Below are 24,149 nucleotides of genomic sequence, written 5' to 3'. Positions count from 1 at the left end.
ATAATACACAAGGTATTTGGACAATGAGAGCAGATGATGATGCAATCCTATTCACGAAGTGTCTGAAGAACCCCTGAGGCTCATACTGCATCCTCACATCCCAAACCAAAAAAAGGAAGAATAATATTTGTTACAGGGGATTGGTGAATTCTAACTGTTTTTTAGGCAGTGTGAGCAAATATTTGATTTGTTAGAATTCATATAACAAGAAATACCACAATTGGAAAAGAGCCCAATGGAGGATGAAGAACTAAACTGCTCACTGTGAAAAAATGAAGGGAATTGTGTTAAGGGTTACAAAATCCAACTGTTGCAGGAGTCTAATAAAGGCAAATGAGAGATTTGAGTAGGGAAAAAAGCATAGACTGGAACAACATGTCCACAGAGAAAAAGCAACCAGAGAAGACATCATCTGTGTTCTCCCCACATCCCTGCTCTGGAGATTACCACAAGCGTCCCCACAGAGCCATTGGCTACCTGTGTGTCTCGGCCTTGATGTCTTATTGCTGGCCCCACCGGCCCACAATGGGGTCAGATGTGATTGGGTGTCAGTGCTGCTAGAGCAAGTCTTTACCAATGAGAGGAGGGTACTGTTGAATAAATACCCAGGCTCATCCTTCTTAGAAAGACAACTCGGAATTGTGTTCCCCAAGCTCCCAGAAGGCAGTCAGCATGATTGAGCTTCTGCTTGCAACAGCAATGACCTCTTGAGGCTGTCCTCACTCCCCCATCTTACTACCCCACTCAATCACAGTGCTTTCTGGGGAACCTCCCAAGGAAAGTAGATCCCCACGTGTCTCAGGAGAAACCCAAAATAAACATCAACCAAAAGAAATTCTGAGTAAAAGGACCAGACAAATGGCTTTTAAGACCATGGTTATGGTAACTCACTTAGCAGTATTTCTATATGAAGATGAATGAGCATATTATACATAGAGTGAAATACAGTATTGGAATTAAAAAATAGTGAATAAAAAAAAAGACCATGGACAGATACCTTCTATATTAAGTATGTTACTATAGCAATTCAAACCTATCTAAGGTTTAGTGAAAGCCTGCTACACACCCTTGTCTCATTGGAGTATGTTTGGGGGAATTAAACTAAAGAGGTCACTGTTCCCCCATAGAGTTCTGTGTATAAAGGAGATAGAACAACCAAAGGAACTGAGATATGAATGAGAGAGAGATTTTAGAGGATGCAAGTGTTGGAGGAAGTCGCCAAACACCCCGAGACATAAATGTGATTAATATGGGGTTTCTCCTCATGTGGGGGGGTAGTTGCTTGAGCCATTTTACTTTCTATTAAGGAAAATGAGGACCATATCAGAACAAGGACTTGGGAGCACAAAGGTGGCTGCTGGGTGGGCTTCCACTCATCAGGCTTTCAGAGTCTCTTCCTGAGGATGGAATCAGGAGATCAGACACCGACATGAATGTCCTTCTCACAAGCCAAAAGCCAAAAGGGAGCATTAGTGAGGCAGAGGTCAAGTGCATGGGGGTTTAGAAAAGGGCGTGACTGCTTCAAATGGGGGACAACGGACAAGGCTTTTGGGGTGTGTTGATGTTTAATCTAAATACTGAACACCTGAGTGACTTGCACATGTGAACTGTGGAGTAAAGGCAATCCATGGAAATGTATTGGTGTGAACCCATGTTCATATGTCCAAGGTCCCTACAGTAAAATAAATATATCAACTTTATGTATGGGCTTTTTCATAGACCGCATTTCACAGAGTCCTAATGACCACGAAGACAAAATACTGTTGGATATGTAAATTGTTTAATTGATAAAATGTGTACTCTGTGTCCAGAAAAGCAAAAATATGAATCAGAAGATGATCAATAATTCTACAGTATCAAAGCACTAAATATTAACCAATTACCCTTTCTAGATAATTATTACCACAATTGATGGTGTAAAAGAGATGGTAAAGGTGATTAACTGAAGTGATCCATATTGGATTTAAGGCAGCAAGGCACATTTTCCTCCCCTTCATGAGAAACATTACAGTGAACCCTCCTGAGTGGCTTGCTTTGCCTCATCTTTCTGAAGCTCCAGGGTTTGAATCTCCAGGTACAGCTTATACACTTCCAGGGCCAATCTCACCTCCTCTGGATCTGGGAGACACTGCATGAGTTTCTTGCCTTTGACCACGTGCTCACAGCCTTCAGGGTACTCCTAAAGGAGAAATATGTGATGAGTGTGCTTAAAAGGCTTCTCTTCCAATTGTTAGGGGGCATAGTTCATGCTGACAAAGGCAGGACTACAGATTCAGGACCAAGACCCACCCAGAACTGGTGGATGAGCAGGAAAACAAGAAAACACCTTGGACCCCACCATCTTCTTCCTCAGAGGAATATAACTCTGCTCTGAGACAGCCTCCCAGAAAGCCTCTGTGGGAACAGAGACTATTTCTGCTGACCATTCAGAAATGGGACAACAGTATACCATATCCCCTAGAAAAGTAAAGTTAAGGAGTCAGTACTCCCAGGTATCTGAGAACCTCCACTCCAAAGGGGCTCAGTTTTCCCTGTTCTCAAGTGAGAACAGGAAAACTTGCCACTCCTTTCTGACCAGAGGGCTTCAAGGCAAAATTGAGAGTTCCTTTGCATGAATGAATCTTGACAAGTCAGATGTCACCTTTACTGGCAGGACAGTCCTTTGAGTGAGACACACCCATTTTAGGGTTTGATAGATTGTAAACTTCCTTGAATTGTGCCACTTACCCACTCACACTTGGGCACCTCCGGGTACCACGTTCTGTTTTCTGAACAAGTGATACTTTGGGAACCAACCAAACCATAATGAGAGTCACACTGGACAGTGACAGTTTCAGGTTCAACATATCCATCCGTATCCACAGATAACCTTCCATGTTCTATCTCTGGTTTCAGACACAAAGCTGAAATGGAACATAATTTTAAGCAATCTGTAGATCTAAGAAAAAGATATGAGTCTACGGTACTACAAATGAACTATATTGAAGTGCTGCTAATTGTTTTACCTTTTCTTTCATCTTGAGAACAAAAATAATTTTCATTAACATATTTATTGAGCATTGGCTATGTATTAGACTTTGGGCTAGTACTTTATGTGATTATCTTATTTAAGTCTCACTATTTTATCTAGGAGAAAGTGAGATACAGAAAAGTTAAGTAACTTGCCCAAGGACATAACAATTTTAAATAGCATGACAGAATATAAAAAGGGCATGTGACCCTAAATCCTCATCTATCAAATCAACTACCTCTCGTATCTTGATCCCTATAAGATGCTGAATACAAGATTTTCCCTCTCGCCTATTATCCTCCCGTGTGCAATGGAAACAATGGTGGCAAATAATCCCTGCGGTTGTTGATGACAAAGTGATATTAAACTTGTGTGCATGTAACAATCAGACCCGATCTTGTCCCCTCTTGTCCCCACACAGCTGGCACACTAGGAGTCCCCCACTCACAACATGCCTACGTCCTGGGCTGGTGGTGCCCTGCACTGGCTCTGATGGAAATACCTGTGACTTCACCACGACGCTTGCAATTATCCCATGGGAGTCGACATTCATGCTAGACCAACATTCCATGACAATTTTGCTATGGGCCACAACTACACTCAGATAAGATGTACCAACTGTAGAATATTTCTGGAAGTATACAAGAAACAAAGAATAGGGGCTGCCTCACAGAGGCTGAATTTTGCACCTGGGAGAAAGAAGTAGGAGAGATTAATGTTTCTGTTGTGCCCTCTGTACTTTTTGCTTCGGGTACTGTCAGAATATAGTAAGTATTTTAAATAAATCAAATCAAATCAAATATTTTTTTGCTGCCTCTGGCAGAGAAGAAACTGTGCTCTCAAGCCTTTCAGGATAGTTCCCCCACACACAAAGCTGAAGAGAGAGCTGGAGTTACCTTTACATTGAGGGGCTTCAGATGACCAGCCTGAAGAAGAGCAGGAGAGTTTGTTCTTTCCAACCAAGGTGTACCCTTCATCACATCTGTATGTAGCCTCAACATTTCCAAGTTGAAATAATGAACTGCCTAGTTTATGATGTCCATGGGCAATGACAGGAGGAGAATCGCAATCTTGAAGTGAGACATAAAAATCAAAGAGGGTCAGAGTGTCGAATGCTTATATCAACACTTCCCAGAATCTGTGTGGTTTGTAGGAGGCTTCCTTCTGTCCTTCTATCTTCTCTGCCCATCTGCTCACTTAGCCAAACCCAGGACCTATGCTGCCCTTCTGTAGGCGTGAGGCTGGGGAACCTTAGAAAGGCTCCAATGGAATGACAAGCACTTAAGATTTGTTTCATTTTATTGACAATTCACTAAACTTGACACTATTTAGGAACCATTTTGGCATGAAGGCTGAATTCAGTCCAAAGTCTCATTGTACTAGTGGTACACTCCACTGATTTCAGGCTAAATGCAGAGATGTACATCTGGGAGAGACTGTAAAGATGCGAAATAAATCCACAATCTCTGACTCATTGCTCCCAATCAAGCCTGTCCATCCAACCCCCCAAGAATATACTTACTGTCTTCTAAAATATTTTAGAAAAGAGCTCATAGAAAGAATAAAAAAGGTGGATTGCAGGTTGGAATAATAGATGTGGCATGGTGCTGGGTACCTCTCTGAAAGGGAACACTGTCAGGTTCCACAAACAGTGCATGAGAAATTTAAATAGAACAGGGCACCAGGAAAGTCAGGTACAATATTAAACTGACAGGCTATAGTATCTACAAGTACTATCCTCAGATGCCTCCTTGAGGCATAGAAAACATGATGCTGACAATGAGATTCAAATGCTGGAGTTGCCATGGCACGTGGTAGAAAGAGAGATTAAGTGACTCAGAGAAGAGAGCATGCTGGAGTGGATGTACCACACACATGCTGGAAACCCCACCAAATGATTATGGTCCCTGGGAAAGCCTGGAGGATACAGGTACCAAGGTCAGAAGGAATATCCTAACAAGAAGAGCACCCATATCAAAGGCCAGAGCTGATGATGCGAAGAACATTAAAGAACAAATTTCACTCTTAGCAATCGCAGTCTGAGAGGTGCTTATATGCTTCAGAAGCTAAGTAAATGTAATCATCATAATGAGTGGCCAGTTAGAGAGACAACCAGAGGTGCCTGAGAGTTAGGAATACGGTTAATAGAACATGGCATTCATAAGGGTGAAAACAGATGAGCAGCCAACCAGATACGACTCAATTTGTACCATCGAAAGAAATTAAGGATGGATGATCAGGAGGCTGTTGGCATTTGGTCCAATAAAAAGTTATAATCCTTTGTTCAGTTTCTGGACCTGTGCCAGTTGTCAGGTCTGGAGATCATCGACTAAAGAAAAAAGACAGTTTCCAGAAGTAAAGATACTACAACACCTTGGGAAGTATAGACAGTAATGAGTGCCCCAGTCTTCTAAGAGAACCTATGTCTATTTACATAGGTAACTGTGCACAGGTGAGAGGTGCACAGTAATCCAAGGATTATTGAACATAGAGCTTGAGTTGACATGGATACCTGGAACCATCATGGCCCCCCTATTAAGCCATTTGGTGGCCTTTTCCATTATCTTTTTTTTTTTTTTTTTTTTTTGTGGTACACAGGCCTCTCACTGTTGTGGCCTCTCCCGTTGCAGAGCACAGGCTCCGGACGTGCAGGCTCAGCAGCCATGGCTCACGGGCCCAGCCGCTCCGTGGCATGTGGGATCCTCCCGGACCGAGGCATGAACCCATGTCCCCTGCATCAGCAGGCGGACTCTCAACCACTGCGCCACCAGGGAAGCCCCATTATCTTTGAAAGTATAAACAGGATAGACAAAATGGGTCATTGGTACAACCTCCACATTGGTCCTTGGCCTATGGGGTTAGAGCTGTCTTATCCAAGAAGGCCAAGTACAAGACATTGATACTACCTATACCCTCCCCCTGGAGGCAAAGAAGGTAAGTTTTTTTAAAATATCATGTACTGAAGGGTAGGGGAGAAGGAGAAATTTGTGCCACTCTTAAAGAACTAAAGATGCAGGAGGGGTCATCATATCCCCATGTACTTCACCAGTGTGTCTACTACAAAAATTAGGATTCTGGAGAATTCCAGTAGACTACTGAAAACCCAACAGCATTTTAGCCCCTATTGCAGCCACTGTACCAGATGTGGTATCTTTGCTAGAGCAGATTAATATGTCTTCGAGTAAGTGAGGCCACTGATTCAGCAGAGGCCATCTTTTCCATCCCTATCAGAAAAGAGGGTCACAAACAGTTTGCCTACACATGGAAGGTTCAAGATCAAATATTTGCATTTTAAGACCTTGGCTATGATAACTCACCAGTCCCTGTCATAATAGAGTCTGGAGATATCATGACCATGTGGACATCCACAGAATATCATATTGATACAGAACATCAATGGCATCATGTTAATTCTACTGAATAAGCAAGAAGTAGATGGCCTGATGATGTTCCAGAATACGGAAGGTAGAGAAGGAAGAAAAGAAGTAAGCTCCGAAAGGCAGGTTCACTAGATGTGGGCAGGTTTTATACTGTAGGTGAAGCCATATGGACTAGAAGGAAGAGAAGAAAAAAGAATAAATACCAAGAAATAAAAGGTAATAATTGAACTGTCTAGCTTATCTTTTAGATGTGGGCTCTTTTCATTGATTCAGAAAAAAGAAGGAATCCAGGAAGTTCAAAAGAATGGGAACAAACAGTGGGGGAAAAGAGAAAGTTGGACTGAGGGGGCAGTATTTTTTAACAAACTTATCCACTCTTAAAATCATTCAGGGTATACGAACTTTTTTACCTAATGTGGGGTTTTTTTTTTCTTTGTTTTGATTTCATTTTTCCAACTGAATGAGGCTGTAGTAAAGGACTTTCACTGCAAGTTCATTTGTTGCATTCAAATTATACAAACAATGTTAAGGGTTAAAAAGTACCACACATAAAAAACATCAGCATCAAACAAAACACCAGCTTTACACATTTCCTAAATTCTAAATTTACATTATAAAAGCAAATTATGAAAAAGGCATGGTAGGGAATGAACAATGTCATACTTCCTCTTTCTCAATGGAAGTCACAACAGTTACTAATATTTATCACCCTGTGAAGTTCATTGTTCTAATTTCCATTATCCAAAGAGGGAGTCTGTCCTTAAGGATATCCAAAACCCTATTATGCTGTGGTATTAGCAGCATCCTTGACACTGGGACAAAAGCCAAGCAGTTTGTTCTATGTTCAAGTTGTTGATCCATAAACAGCACAATAATACCAGGTTTCCTGGGAGGGTGCCCACATGCTTCAACCAGTGGGTTCCGAGATCAACATACTCACAGCTGATCAGGGTATAGGAACTTCTAGGTAAAAATGCAGAATAAGAGAATCTAGCATTGGAGCCTTTCTGCAGTTCACACACACTTCAGATGAACTAAGAGTAGATTTCCAAGAGAAGAAATCAAACTTAAATTTGATAATTTCACCTGCTTCTAGATTGTTCTTTAGTACTACTCCAACTCTTAACCTCCAAAAAGCGATGGGAAGAATGACATTCATCTCTAAGATCTGATTTTCTATCCTTTCATTCACTTAGCAGATTTTTTTTTTTTTTTTTTTACTAAAATCTTGTCTTTGTTCAGTCCACTTCCTCTTCCATCCAGGCCTTTCCAGCATAGGTGAGTCCTGCTGTTGATCACAGCTACTAGCCGCCAGGGTCTCTTGATGGTGTCTTAGCACTTTAGCAGTCTATCCAATACTTCTGAAGACTTTTCCATGTATCACCTTTCACCCATTTTGAGTTCTTCGTGGCAAGTTCTGGCATAACTCAGTGATGGGTAGAGACGAGTCTTTTCTTCTTACATGTATCACCAATAGGAGAAATTATGCCTTTGACAATTCTAATTTTCCTCTTCCATTCATGCAGTCCTTGGCCAGCTCAAACAACCCGAGGTGCGTGTTGATTATAGGATTAAAAAACCACAAGCAAGGAGAACCACTTCTGTCTTCTCTGAATTTTCCATGCTAAGAATTTGAAGCTGTTGATCTAAAAGGAAAGCTCCGACACCTCCCTTGTTTTTACAAAGGAAATTCTGCAAATCTGAGGTGTTTTGCAAGGTAGGCTATTGGAACCATTCCAACTTGTTTGTCAACAGTCTTCTCTAAGTTGGGCTGTAGCAGTGGTTTCACATCCAAACTGTAACTCTGTTCCCAAGGCTAGAGGCAAATTTACTGAGGTTTTTTCATTTTACAGAGAGACTGAAAGAATGAAAACTTTCTGCTCCACACTTGAATATGACCTTGCCTTGGGGACTGTTGTATTTGACCCTCACAGACTCAACCATCTTGGAACCCCTATGCTTGACACAAAAAAGCATCCTGGACTGATTCCCCTAGAGACCAGTTTCTCAGGGGCTCCAGGTGAGGGCTTACCGTGTCCTCAGGGCCAACCAACCCATGTCTCTTTTACCTAATTTGAAAACTTCCCTTAATAATCTCCATCATTTTGAATGTTCATACCAGCATTATTTACAGTAGCCAAGATATGAAAGCAACCTAAGTGTCAACCAACAGATGAATGGAAAAAGATGTGTATCTATATCTATGTTATATATATATATATATATATATGAATATTACTCAGGCATAAAAAAGAATGAGGTTTTGCCATTTGCAACAACCTGGATGGACCTGGAGAGTAGTATGCTTAGTGAAATAAATCAAACAGAGAAAGACAAATACTCTATGTTATCACTTATATGTGGAATCTAAAAAATAAAATGAATGAATATAACAAAACAAACAGATTCACAAATATAGAGAACAAACTAGTGGGGTGAAGGAAGCTAGGAGGGGCAAGATAGGGGTAGGGGATTAAAAGGTACAAACTACTATGTATAAAATAAATAAGCTACAAGGATATATAGTACAACACAGGGAATATAGCCAATTTTTATAAGTGGAACATAACCTTCCAACATTGTGAATCACTATGCTGTATGCCTGAAACTTACATAATATTGTACATCAACTACACTTTAATTAAAAAATAACAATCTCCATCATTTTGATGTGAAAAACTTCTAAAATAACATGCTTCCATAAGCTCTTACCTGGGTAACATTCTGGTGTTTTGGGACTCCATGTGCCATCTGCTGTGCATGTAGCATGATATGTATATTTCTCATGACATGTATATGAAACCTGATCTCTATAGAAATAGGTACAGCTATTGTCAATGTCGCTTTTTCTCAGTGGAGTGATTCTGCCATTGTTCAGTTCTACTACTGGGCAACAAACCTCTAAAAAATATAAAAGAATGCTAATGGTTAGTAAAATCACCATGAGGAGGACCCTATGGCTAAAAGTCTAATTTCTACCTTTAGAAGATCTCACCACTGAAGAGAGATTGGGAAAGCAGAGGCAATTTGAGTCTGCTCTCCCTGGCCCTGATTTGCTAAAGCACTCCAACTCATTTGTTTCCAATTCAGTTGTTTCCAATACTTTGTTATTTAAGTGGTGGCAATAATTTTTACTAAATATATTTTAATTCAGTGATATTGTTAAAATCTTTCATTCTATTTCCCCAGAATGAGTCTGAACGACTGCAATGGAACTTTAAGTCCTAATGTGAAATGACTAATCTTTCAGTAAGTGGGTTACCATTTTTCATTATTTGTGCATTTCACATATTTTTCAAATTCCAATCTACAGAATAATGTTCTCTGTATTCTGGGCCTCAGTGTCTTTACCTCTAAAATGGCAAGAGTCTGATAGATGTGTAGAAGAATGCATGTTGTCAATTCCATTGAGGCCCATAAAATTGCATCCATATATCTTTCAGCCCCTCACTTACTCCCAAGTGAGACTAGAGAGAGTCTCCTTTCTATCCTACTGAGGCAAAAGCACTGGGTCAGGGGTCAGAGTCTGTCTTCTAGAGGCAGGTCTTTCAGCCCACAGTCTCATGGCTCAAGAGACATGAGACACAAGTCACCTTGCAGCTGCTTGAGTTCATGACTGTTTCACAGACTTTCCTTCTGTCGAGCACCCCAAAGTCTACACTGGGGAGGAAAGGGCTGTGATGGAGGTCCGACTTGGGCGGTGGTGGAGCTGTATTCTCCATTGTACCTTTACCAGTAATGAAGCTCATACTTAAATCTTCATAACATTTGACTTCTGTGTTTTGTCTCATTTGATTCTGAACCAGGATAAGATTATAATTTCTCAGCTCCTCAAGCTCCAAAACATTTATGGTCCCTTCTGGCAATAATTGTTCACTATTGTGTTCAATTAGTATAATTCTAAATTTATCTTGAGGAAAAAAATTATATTCATTTAAGATGGAAAATCCTATCACATACTGAATATTTAATATACAAAAAAATTTTAAAAAAAGAAACTCACCCTCACATTGTATGTATGGGGTCCACTCCAAATTTCTCTGACAAGTCACAGTCATGGGCCCATCTGCCTTGGGTTTATAGCCAGGAAAGCAGGAGTACCTCAGTTCAGTCCCAATATCATACACCTCCTCTTCTGTTGGCTTCTGGTAGCCATACCTTCCCCAGATGGCATGGGGGATGTTTGGTAAGCCAGCACAGCCATCTGCCCATAAAGGAAGAACAAGGGAAAAGGACACTCTTACTAGGGATGCAACAGTGATCAATGAGCCTGTCCTATCAAAGGGTGTCATGTGCTCATTCAGCCAGGAACCAGCCTGCCATAGGTGATGAATCAGTCACACCAGAAAACACACATGGACATGTACCCAAATGTGCAAGGCACCAGAGAGGTTCTTACTAAGGGCACTAACAAGTGGTTTCTGTGTGTCGTGCCAACTATTCAAAATATGAATTCTTCTTCCTCTTCATTTTACTTCAGAAAGTTTGGTATCTGAATTGAAGCATTGGGCTTGCTAGGTGGATATGACTGGAGAAATGTTGCAGACAAATAAATCTAACTCTTTTGTTTCCTGGCTGATAGGAGAAAATAAACAAGAGTCATTCCCCTTATCCAGATGACACCAGAAACTTTATCATTTAAAGGTTTGGCAAGAACAAACCATGCACAAAGTGACTTCTGAGCCTAAACCTTTTATCTTGTCCTCTTCACTCTTTGCTGCTGCTACTGGTTCACAGTATGGAAATGTAATAGAAACATCTGTCAAGTTGGATGTTTATTTTATTTTTATCTTCAAGGGTAAGGGTCTTTTTTAAGTTTTATTAAGACACAAGTCACATAACATAACATTTAAAATACACTATCCAATGGTTTTTACTATATCCACAGAGTTGTGCAACCATCACCCCTATCCAATTTTAGGATATTTTTGTCAACCCAAAAAGAAACTCTGTACTCGTTAGGAGTCACCTCCTAGTCTTGCCTCCTCCCAGGCCCTGGAAACCACTAAAATTCTTTCTCTCTCAATGGATTTGCCTGTTCTGGACATGTCAAATAACCTCTGTGAATGGATTTCTCATCCTTAAAATGAGGATAATAACAGTGCCCACAATTCTGGACAGAATTCATTGAATTAATTCTTGTTATGTACTTAGACTAGCACCAAGTTACCATTGTTACCATTAAGATAATTTTTAACAGGGAACTCTACTTAATGCACTGTGGTGACCTGAATGGAAGGGAAGTCCAATAGGGAGAGGATATATATACATGTATGGCTGATTCATTTTTCTGTACAGTAGAAACTAACACAATACTGTAAAGCAACTGTACTCCAATAAAAATTAATTTTTAAAAAATATAATTTTTAGTGATCCACATGAGTTTATAATTTCAGAGTATCAGAATCATAGTTAGTCCATACAATAATTTTGTGCAAGTTAGAAAAAGGCATTTTTCCCTCAGGACACTTTACTATATATCTTTTAAAACAATCACCATAATATAATGATTTTTGCTAGAACAAAGCAATTTTCTATCAACTGCAAGAAAATTATTGAAATACACATACTAATCCACAATGTCTACAATGCTACATCTCTCTTTAGGGTTGTAGTGTGCACAACTGCGTGTGGCAGCCTTTTGTGATGTTATATGACCTTGCACAGTGTAGTGTAATCATTTTTTTTTCCAACAAGAAAAAAACTGAGGGATTGATCTAAATTTAAATTTTTACTGTGATTCAAATGGGCTTAGGCATATAAATATGTCCCCATCAATATTTCTGGATATCTTTAGATGCCAGACATTGAAACTCTTTCATGGCCCATACTTACTGAGTTCACAAATGGGAGGAGGAGGATGCCAGCTGTTATCAGCTCCACAATGGATTAACTTGTTGCCCTTGAGACGATAACCTTTATTGCAGTCAAATACAATAGTCTGTTTATAAGTATAGATGGGTCCAAATCCAGAGATTATTTTTCCACCTTTAACCACTGGCTGAGAACAAGTGATTTCTAAAAACTCAAAAGAAGAGACAAATGGGTTATATATATATTTATATATATGCTTTTTTTTTCAACTTTTTTGTGTTTTTTTTTTTGCGGTACGCGGGCTTCTCACTGTTGTGGCCTCTCCCGTTGCGGAGCACAGGCTCCAGATGCGCAGGCTCAGCGGCCATGGCTCACGGGCCCAGCTGCTCCGCGGCATGTGGGATCTTCCCGGACTGGGGCACGAACCCGTGTCCCCTGCATCGGCAGGTGGACTCTCAACCACTGCGCCACCAGGGAAGCCCTTTTTTCAACTTTTAAAAGCCTCAGTAAAATGAGATCCCATCATGTAGGTTCTATTGTGAGATGATTGTGGATAACTCTAACTTCTTCACTTTCCCAAGAAAAACTAGCCATATATAATCCAGGAAAAAAGACATATCTTGAGGTCCTCAAAACCTCTTCCTATAATGACCTGCTCTCCTGGATGAGTTTGATGGTGGGCCAGTGGTCAGTGGCAATGATGTGATAGTCATGATGCAGAGGTAGCCAGGGCATCAGAGAGCTGTACCATCATAAGCAAAGAACAAATTGCCCCTGCCTCCTACCCCACAGCAGTCAGTCATCAAGTCCTGTCAGTCCTGCCACTTTAATTCCTCTAGGATTCCTCAATTTCTCTCCAGGCCCACTGCCATGGCAACAGTTGAAGGAGCTTCACTACTTAGCAAGATAGTTGCAACAGGTACCTATGGGTTAAGTTTTGTCCCACTTCAAATTGTTGTCCATTCTGCAGCCAGAGTTATCTTTCTAACATTCAGCACATTTTGGTTAAAGCCTTTCAGTGCCTGCCCTTCACCTTCATTCTGAACTCATGAGAGTTCTTCAGGCATTTTAAACGGTTTGCAGTATCATGCTCGTTTATCCCCAATTTGATTGTGTCCTGTGCTGAGTCAGAATAGTAAGTGATATTGTGTGGGTGTTTAGTAGCAAAGGAAGATGCCTTAGATTAGCAAACTAGCAATACCACAATATTTCTTCTTGCTCAATTACTGTTTGCTTTGTCCTGTTGAACTTCCGGTGTTTAATAGGTTTTGCTTGCTCTGTAGGTATATGTGGTTGACATGAAAAGTGCTAAACAGTATTTCCAGTTCTGCTTCCTGCACAGACAAAAGGTGATATTCCTCAGTTCCCTTAGGATGAGTAGCATCTACACATTACTAGTTTTGGACAAAAGGCTGAAATGCAAAGTGATATGTGGTCATTTCCAGGAAAAAAGCTCTTAAAGCCAGGGGACAATTTGATTTTCTCTCTTCCTCTACTAAAGAGATTGTGAAAGCACATTTTGATATCATAAGATTGAAGCAATCTGGATTGCTGAGATGGTTGCTAAACTAACACCTAAATTATAGCTGCCCTAGAGAGTTTCCTGGACAGGCAGTAAACTCAATATGAATGAGAATCAACTTTTACTTTGCTGCTGGGACACACTTACCCCAAGCCCATACCCATTCCAGCTCCAGCCATCCCCCCAGGGTGGTTCTTGGGCAGAGCACCCTGGGACCCCCTCCCACATGCACCCATTCCAGCTCCAACTGTACCATAAAGGCAGACCCAATGCAGTGAGTGCCAGGATCCCCCAGCCCATGCTCATTCTGTTTTGCCTAATTCATAGACACAAACATGGAAAGTCAAATAAAATGAAGAGACAGAGGAATATGTTTCCAGTGAAAGAATAAAATAAAACCCTATTTTTAAAAACCCTAATGAAATAGAGATAAGTAATTTACCTGATAAAGAGTAAAAACTAACGATTATAAAGATGCTTACTGAACTCAGGAGAAGAGTGAAGGAACACAGAGAGAACTTTAATAACACAGAGTTAGAAAATATAAAAAAGAACCAGTTAGAGCTGAAGAATACAATAAATAAAATAAAATACACTAGAAGGAATCAATAGCAGGTTAGGTGGTACAGAAGAATGGATAAGTGATCTGAAAGACAGAATAGTAGAAATCACCCAATCAGACCAGAAAAAAAAATTAATGAGGCTAGTTTAAGATGCATCTAGCGCAACATCAAGGAAACTAACATTTTCATTAATGGAGAATAGAGAAGATAAAGGGGAAGAAAATTTGTTTGAAGAAATAATGGCTAAAAATTTCTCTAACCTGGGGAAGGAAACAGATATCCAGGTCCAGGAAGTACAGAGAACCCCAAGCAAGATAAATGAAAAGAGATCCACACCAAGACATTATCATAATTTAAATGACAAAAGTGGGCTTCCCTGGTGGTGCAGTGGTTGAGAGTCCGCCTGCCGATGTGGGAGACACGGGTTCATGCCCCGGTCCAGGAAGATCCCACATACCGCAGAGCGGCTGGGCCTGTGAGCCATGGTCGCTGGGCCTGAGCGTCCGGAGCCTGTGCTCCGCAACAGGAGAGGCCACAGCAGTGGGAGGCCCGCATACCACAAAAAAAAAAAAAAAAAGAAAAAAGTTAAAGATAGAGAATTTTAAAGACAGCAAAAGAAAAACAACTTGTCATGTACAAGAGAACCCCTCGTAAGTCTACCAGATAATTTTTCAGCAGAAATTCTGCAGGCCAGAAGGGAGTGGCAAGATGTATTTAAAGTGCTGAAAGGAAAAAAACTTACAACCAAGAATACTTTACCCAGCAAGGGAATCGTTCACAATTGAAGGAGAGATAAAGAGTTTTACAGACAAGCAAAAACGAGAGGAGTTCATCACCACTAAACCAGCCTTACAAGAAATGTTAAAGGGTCTTTTGTAAGCAGAAAAGAAAAGGCCACAACTAGAAATAAGAAAATATATGGGGCTTCCCTGGTGGCACAGTGGTTGAGAGTCCGCCTGCTGATGCAGGGGACACGGGTTCGTGCCCCGGTCCAGGAAGATCCCACATGCTGTGGAGCGGCTGGGCCCCTGAGCCATGGCCGCTGAGCCTGTGCATCCGGAGCCTGTGCTCCACAATGGAAGAGGCCACAACAGTGAGAGGCCCATGTACCACCAAAAAAAAAAAAAAAGAAAGAAAAGAAAATATATGAAAGAAAAAAATCTCACTGGTAAAGGCAAATATAGTAAAGGCAGTGGATCTACCACTTAAAATAGTAGTATAAAAGGTAAAAGACAAAAGTAGCAAAATCAACTATAACTATAATAAGTAGTTTAAGGGATAAACAAAATAAAAAGTTGTAAACTCTAATGTGAAAAATGTAGAATGGGGGGGCAGAAACAATATAGTGCTCTTAGAATTCATTTGAACTTAAGTGACTATCAATTTAAAATAAAAAGATATATATCAGTTTATTATATATATATATATATATATATATATATATATATATATATAAACATCATGGTAACAACAAACCAGAAACCTATAATAGTTATGCAAAAATTAAAGAGAAAGGAACCCAAACACATAACACTAGAGAAAATCATCAAACCACAAGGGAAAAGACTAAGAGAAGAAGAAAGGAACAAAAAAAAACTACCATAAAAAAACAGAAAACAATTAACAAAATAGCAGCAAGTACATTCATATCAATAATCACTTTAAATGTAAATGGACCAATTAAAAGACATAGGTGGCTGAAAGGATAAAAAAAATTTTAAAGGCCCTTTTATATACTGCCTAAAAGAGACTCATTCTAGAGCTAAACATACACAGACTGAAGGTGAAGGGATGGAAAAAGATACTCCATGCAAATGAAAACAACAGGAAAGCTGGGATAGCAATACTCATATCAGACCAAAGAGACTTTAAAACAAATACTATAACAAAAGACAAAGAAGGATCATCAAGACAGAACATTAATAAGGAAATATTGACCTTAAATGACATATTAGATCAGATAGTTTTAATAGATATATACAAAACATTCTATCTAAAAACTGCAGAATACACATTCTCAAGTGCATATAGAACATTCTCCAGAATAGATCACATATTAGGCCACAATACAAGTTTCTATAAATTTAAGAAGATTGAGTTCTCTTTTCCAAACACAATAATATGAAATTGGAAATCAATTATAAGAAGAAAAATGGAAAAATATAAACATGTGGAGGCTAAACAACCTGATACTAAACAACCAATCGGTCAATGAAGAAATCAAAAAGAAAATCAAAAAATACATTGAGAGAAATAAAAATGGAAACACAATTTTCCAAAATCTATGGGTTGCAGCAAAAGCAGTTATAAGAGGGAAGTTCACAGCAATATAGGTCTACATCAAGAAACAAGAATACTCTGAAATAAACGATTAAACTTTACACCTAAAAGACCCAAAAGAATTAGGAAAAAAAACCCTAAAATTAGTAGGAGAAATGAAATAATAAAAATCACAGTGAAAGTAAATAAAATAATGACTAAAAAATATAGGAAAAAGCAATGAAAAAGAAGAGAGATGCCTCAAACAAACTCAAAAGTAAAAGAGAAGTTACAACTGATATCACAGGCCATTTATGACAAACCCATAGCTAATATCAAAATCAGTCATTAAAGGATGAAAGCTTTTTCTCAAAGATCAAGAATAAGACAAGGATGCCCCCTCTCACTACTTTTATTAACCATAGTATTGGAAGTCCTAGCCACAGCAATCAGACAAGAAAAGAAATAAAAGGAATCCAAATTGGAAGGGAAGGAGTAACTGTCACTATTTGCCAGTGCCATGATACTATATATAGAAAACCTAAAGACTCCACAAAAAAAAAAAACTATTAGAATTAAGAGATGCATTCATTAAAGTTGCAGGATACAAATTTAATATACAGAAATTTGTTTAATTTCTATACACTAATAGCAGACTATCAGAAAGAGAAATAAGAAAACAATCCCATTTACAACTGCATCAAAATGAATAAAATATCTAGGAATAAATTTAAACAAGGAAGTGAAAGTCCTGTACACTGAAAACTACAAAACATTGATAAAATATATTGAAGATGACACCAGAAAATGGAAACATATAATGTGTTCATAGATTGGAAGAATTAATATTGTTAAAATGTCCATACTACCCAAAGCAATCTACAGATTTATCAATCCCTATCAAAATACCCATGGCATTTATCACAGAACTAGAACAAATAATCCTAAAATCTGTATGGAACTACAAAAGACCTCAAATAGCCAAAGCAATCTTGATAAAGAAGAACAAAGCAAGAGTTATCATGCTCACTGATTTGAAACTATACTGTAAAACTTTGGTAATCAAAACAGTATGGTCCTGGAACAAAAACAGACACATAGATCAATGGAACAAAACAGAGAGCCCAGAAATAAATGCTTATATGGTCAATTTTTCTAGGATAAAGGAGGCAAGAGCATACAGTGGGGAAAAGACAGACTTTTCAGTAAATAGTGTTGGGAAAACTGGACAGCTACATGCAAAAGAATGAAACTAGACCACTTTCTTACACCATATACAAAAATAACTTCAAAATCGATTAAATATTTAAATGTAAGACCTGAAACTATAAAACTCCTAGAAGAAAACATAGTCAGTGATCTCTTTAACATTAGTCTTATCAGTATTTTTTTAGTTGGATCTGTCTCCTCAGGCATGGGCAACAAAAGCAAAAAAAAAAAAAAAAAAAAAAATGGGACTGCATCAAACCAAAAAGCTTTCACACAGCAAATGAAACCAACAGCAAAACAAAAAAGCAACCTACTGAATGGGAGAAGATATTTGAAAATGATATATCTAATAAGGGCTAATGTCTAAAATCCATAAAGAACTCATACAAATCAATATAAAAAATCTGATTAAAATATGGACAGAGGACCTGAATAGACATTTTTTTCAAAAAAGACATACAGATAGCCAACAGGCACATTAAAAGATGTTCAACATCACTAATCACCAGGGAAATGCAAATAAACCACAATGAGATACCACCTCACATGTGTCAGAATGGCTATTATCAAAAAGACAAGAAATAAAAACTGTTGGCAAGGATGCAGATAAAGAAAGAACACTTGTGCACCATTGATGGGAATGTAAATTGGTATAGTCACTATGGAAAACAGTATGGAGTGTCCTCAAAAAATTAAAAATAGGACTACCATACAATCCAGGAATTCCATTCCTTACTATTTATCTGGAGAAAACAAAAACACTAATTTGAAAAGATATATGTGACCCCAATGTTCATTGAAGCATTATTTACAATAGCCAAGATATGGAAGCAACCACAGTGTCCATCAATAGACGTATGGATGAAGAAGATGTGCTCTCTCTCTCTCTATATATATATATATATATGTGTATATATATATATATATATATGCCATAAAAAAGGAATAAAATCTTGCCATTTGCAATAACATGGATGGAATTAGAGGGTATTACGCTAAGTGAAATGTCAGGCAGAGAAAGACAAATACATGACTTCAATTATGTGTGGAATCTAAAACAAAACAAACAAACATAAAACAGAAACAAACTCATAGATACAGAGAACAAATTGTTGGTCACCACAAGGAAGGGAAGTGGCAGGGGGGAATGGGGTGCAGAGCAAAATAGATGAAGGGAATTAAGGGGTAAAAACTTTCAGCTATAAAATAAATACATCTCAAGATGTAACATACAGCATAAAGAATATAGTCAATAATATTGTAATAGTGTAAGGTGACAGATGGTAACCAGATTTGTGGTGATCATTTTGTACTGTATAAGAATATCAAATCACCATGTAGTATACCTGAAACTAATATAATATTGTGAGTCAATTATATTGATACTTTAATTAAAAAAAAAAACTTTTACTTCACAAAGCCAATGAGATATCGGTGTTATTTATTACCACATACTGGTACTTCATGCATAAGCATCAGTTTACCAAAAAAATACTGCATCATTGCAATAATTAGTTTGTCTTTGAATCATTTCACTTCCCCCAATACATTTACCTTCCTTTTTCTTTTAAACAAAAAATTCAAACCAAAATTCATCATTATGACTTACTTTTACAAATAGGAGGGCTTGGATTCCAGACACCTATTGTCTTATTTTCCAGTCTGCAAGAAATGGAGGCTGTGCCTAACATTGAGAAGTCAGGGTCACAGCTGTAGGTGACAGAAGAGCCATAAGTGTAGAAGTCTTCATCTCCACCATTGTGCTTCCCATTGCTGATGGCTGGAGGAGGCTCACACTTGACAACTGAGATGAGTGAGTGAAGAGGAAGAAATAATTAGGGAAAGCATCCTTACAAATCTAACATTCATGATGCAAATTCTAATGAAGGGTATAAGAAGCAGCAAAAATGCACAGGAGTTTTATTACGTAACATGGTTTAGGTTTAGAGGCAAGTCAAAAAAAGTCTTTACTTACTTTCGCAACTGGGGAGAGGATCACTCCAGCCAACTCCTTTATCTTGGATCTCACAAAAACTAGTGGCTGAGCCAGTTAAGATATACCTGAGTAAGATAGGATCAAAGATTTTAATGGAATTATTCCTACTATAAATTAAGTTGAATAAACGAGTCTGAACAAATGGATTTATTACTCAATATTAAAAATGAAGAAATAATGTTTTTTCAGGTAACATTTCCTATTGAGAACTCCATTTTGTAAAATGTTATCACTGCAATGAGATGTGTGTGTTCACTTGTTCTTTTATTCTGTAATCTCTTATTGGACGCTGACTAGATATCAGGCATGGAGTTCATTCAGTGCTCAAGCAGGACAATGTAGAGTAAAAGACTCATTTGAGTGTGTTCTGCAATTTTCTTTGGATGAGTGTACCAGCCAGATTACTGGCGCCAAACTCTCTTGTCCTCTGCTTTGCCACCTCCTGACGTCCAGATGCTTGCCCTCTCTCATACACCATTAACTCCCACTTCATGACCCCCCATTTCTATGGCTCTTGACAAGTCCTAAGCTTTCTTCAATTTGTTTTACTACCCCATATGAGTTACGGTAACAGAAAAAAAAAAAAAGCATCATTAGTACAATTTCAAATTGTACTATTATCAAGGAATAAACCTATAATGTGACTGAACACTAATATAAATGTTACCTTCAGCAATCTAAGAGGTCCTGAAATTTATTTACTAATAACTTTTTAATGATAATTTAATAGTAATTTTAATAAGGTAAACTACAATAAGAATTAAGCATTTCTTTATCTCGAAATTTCTTAAAAATGTAATTTTTCTAACCTAGCCAGGAAATCAAGTGAAAAGTGTTGTTTTTGGTTATTCCAATAGAAACACTTTGGTGTTCCAACAGGATGTTAGTTCTGAATCTTCTCACTTTCCCTCTTGGAAGCCATACACAGTAAGGGAAACATGAGAAAATCAAACAAAATGAAACAAAATTATCCAAAAAGTGGAGAAAAAATGTTAGATATAGATGACAAGCATAGGAGAATCAACATATACTTAATTGGACAACCTGAAGAAGGAACACAAAACAGAACAAAATAGCTATCTTTAGATATATTTCTGGTAAATGTTACAGAAATAAAATAATATTTTAATCTACATTTTAAAATTGTACATCATATAGCAACAAAAAATTGAACCAAATTGTCCATATCAAAACAACTAAGAGTAGGATTACTAGATTTAAAAGGTACAGAATATCTTTGGACAGCCAAGCAAAGACTAAGTCACATATAAGAGTAAAAAACCCAGAGTTCTCTAACGCAACATCCTCCAGAAAAACAGACACAGCAATATCTATAAGATATTCAAGAAAAGAAAGTATGAGCCAAGGACTTTATATCCAGCCACATTATCTTTTAAGTAGCAAAGCCTCAGACAGTATTTAAAACTGCAATAATTCAACAGTAATTTTCACTCAGAGACTTTTCCTTGGAAATCACCAGAGGACAAACTATAGCCAACCCAGAGATTACAGGAGAAACTAGCAAAAACAAAAACAAAAAACAACTGATAGTGAGTACTGAGCATGCAGATCTAAGACAAAAAGGTGTGGTTAAGAGTGACTGAATGAAATATAAATGTTATGTGCTCTGACAAGCTGAGATGATATAATTAACAAAAATAGGAGATCCACCAGAGGACAGACAGCAGAAGCAAGAAGAACTACAATCCTGCAGCCTGTGGAACAAAAACCACATTCACAGAAAGATAGACAAGATGAAAAGGCAGAGGACTATGTACCAGATGAAGGAACAAGATAAAACCCCAGAAAAACAACTAAATGAAGTGGAGATAGGCAACCTTCCAGAAAGAGAGTTCAGAATAATGATAGTGAAGATGATCCAGGACCTCAGAAAAACAATGGAGGCAAAGATCAAGAAGATGCAAGAAATGTTTAACAAAGACCTAGAAGAATTAAAGAACAAACAAACAGAGATGAACAATACAATTCCTGAAATGAAAACTACACTAGAAGGAATCAATAGCAGAATAACTGAGGCAGAAGAATGGATATGTGACCTGGAAGACAGAATGTTGGAATTCACTGCTGCGGAACGGAATAAAGAAAACAGAATGAAAAGAAATGAAGACAGCCTAAGAGACCTCTGGGACAACATTAAACACAACAACATGCACATTATAGGGGTCCCAGAAGGAGAAGAGAGAGAGAAAGGACCCAAGAAAATATTTGAAGAGATTATAGTCGAAAACTTCCCTAACATGGAAAAGGAAATAGCCACCCAATCTGGGAAGCACAGCAAGTCCCATACAGGATAAACCCAAGGAGAAACACGCTGAGACACATAGTAATCAAATTGGCAAAAATTAAAGACAAAGAAAAATTATTGAAAGCAGCAAGGGAAAAATGACAAATAAAATACAAGGGAACTCCCATAAGTTTAACAGCTGATTTCTCAAAAGAAACTCTACAAGCCAGAAGGAAGTGACATGATATACTTAAAGTGATGAAAGGGAAGAACCTACAACCAAGATTACTCTACCAGGCAAGGATCTCATTCAGATTCAATAGAGAAATCAAAAGCTTTACAGACAAGCAAAAGCTAAGAGAATTCAGCACCACCAAACCATCTCTACAACAAATGCTAAAGGAACTTCTCTGAGTGGGAAACACAGAGAAGAAAAGGACCTACAAAGAGTTAGTTTGATCTGTTTAGGATTACACAGTTTGTGTTAGAACCAGAAGTGTAGTTTACTGATTTAAATTTAAATGCTTTTTCTATTCAGTCCTTCTGTATTGCCAAAACTGGCACATTCTTCACTATGTCAATATAGCTTATCTTTACTCATTTAAAAACCAGCACATATATCTATATGAGATATAGATATATAGATACATGGATATAGATATCATTCCTTGTCCAAATATATATTAAAAACCTTTTCGTCTTAAAAGAATGAAACACCTACAAAATTGTGGTTTCATTACAGATGCATGAAATGCAGGATATTAAAATTCTTTTAATGTAGGATAACTTTTAACCACACTCATTTTTTCTCTTCTTTCTCTATAATTGTTTATTTCCCTTACTATGTATACTTAAGGATTGCTTTTGAATAATCCTAAGAGATTATGGGACACTAAGATAGGCTGTAACTTTCAATTTTATCAGTTTGAGCCCTTCCAATCCCAAAGGTCATTTTAAGCCTATTTACTATTTAATATAAAATTATTTGGCTTTCTCAATGCAAAGTGATTGTTGGGTTTAATTGTAATATATAAACAATTTAGGCCATTTCATCTTGGTAATATATCTTGAGAACAAAAAGTCATGATGTATTCATGGAGTAAGAGTCTAGAGTTACAGCCTTGTTGTTGCAGTCTGCAATCACTATGTTTAGAATAACCTCTGTGTGCAAAAAAAAAATCTTTAAGCCACAGGTCCTGAGTTGGGGGGCGTATAGTGGTGGTAGGATGAAATGGAAATAGTCCATATGGTTTCTGCTCTCATAGAACTTTCTAAGTGATTTCACAGTTGGTCTAGTGCTCTTTAGTATCTTTCCTTAATAAGTAAATGGCTATAAATAAAATGGATAATTGTAAAAAAAAAAAAAAAGAAAAGGAGATGAGGGACAGAGTGGAAAAAAACCAAACTCATTGATTGCCTCATCTGTAAGTGCTGGAAGTAAAATCAAGCTATAGACATATATAAGTACTTAACATTAACGTTGAATACAAAGCAAACACTAAGATAATACAAATGACATAAATTTACTGGTAGAAAAGACAGAGGGGTGGGGAGGGAAGGAGAGAGTACAAGATAAGTTTACTGTAACTTATAACAAGGAACAAGTTTAAAAATAAAGATAGAAATAAAGAAGGTATTTAAAGGTATATATAATTATATAAAGGTATATAATAATTATATACAGGTAACCACTAGAATCAAAATTTGAACTCTCCTAAATATATATATATATATAACTGCACATATATACATATAGTACAAAATATGAAATAATATGAGAAAATTAAACCTATAAGTATCACTAATATCAATAAATGTAATTGGACTTGTCTCCTTTTGAAAGAAAAAGACCTTTTAGTTGCAACAAAATTCGACTCTATGTTGTATACAGGAGACAAATCTAAAAGTACCTCAGATAGGTTAAAAACAAAAGGAGGGGCAAAGTTATATAAAGCAAATGCAAACAAAAAGAAAATAAGGGATACTGGTTTTACTATCCTATGAACTGGACATCAGAATCAAGATCCTTAAATTACACAAAACGGGCATATTATGGTGTTAAAGATTTTGATTTGCAGTGAAGAGCTATAAATATTTATGTACCAAAAAATGTAGTAGCAATTTTAACAAAAAAAATACATGGGTCGGGGC

The 24,149-nt window shown here is 37.7% G+C and overlaps 1 protein-coding gene across 2 annotated transcripts in view; it reads right to left on the bottom strand.

The window, feature by feature from the left end:
- Nucleotides 1–1,751: 1,751 nt before the first annotated feature.
- Nucleotides 1,752–24,149, bottom strand: part of C4BPA (complement component 4 binding protein alpha) — a 41,615-nt gene continuing 19,217 nt past the window's right edge. For both annotated transcript variants that reach the window (XM_033410462.2, XM_033410463.2), the window contains exons 5-12: nt 19,733–19,818; nt 19,367–19,561; nt 12,226–12,408; nt 10,394–10,594; nt 9,103–9,291; nt 3,907–4,080; nt 2,728–2,903; nt 1,752–2,179 (exon numbers count right to left, since the gene is read on the bottom strand). In XM_033410462.2, coding sequence (XP_033266353.2) covers nt 2,006–2,179; nt 2,728–2,903; nt 3,907–4,080; nt 9,103–9,291; nt 10,394–10,594; nt 12,226–12,408; nt 19,367–19,561; nt 19,733–19,818 — 1,378 coding nt within the window. In that variant the 3' untranslated portion in view covers nt 1,752–2,005. The remainder of the gene's footprint in view (nt 2,180–2,727; nt 2,904–3,906; nt 4,081–9,102; nt 9,292–10,393; nt 10,595–12,225; nt 12,409–19,366; nt 19,562–19,732; nt 19,819–24,149) is intronic.

Source organism: Orcinus orca, chromosome 1 (assembly GCF_937001465.1).
Source record: "Orcinus orca chromosome 1, mOrcOrc1.1, whole genome shotgun sequence".
Classification (NCBI taxonomy): domain Eukaryota; kingdom Metazoa; phylum Chordata; class Mammalia; order Artiodactyla; family Delphinidae; genus Orcinus; species Orcinus orca.
Note: the sequence above shows the minus strand (reverse complement) of the source record. Positions and strands in the feature narration are given on the sequence as shown.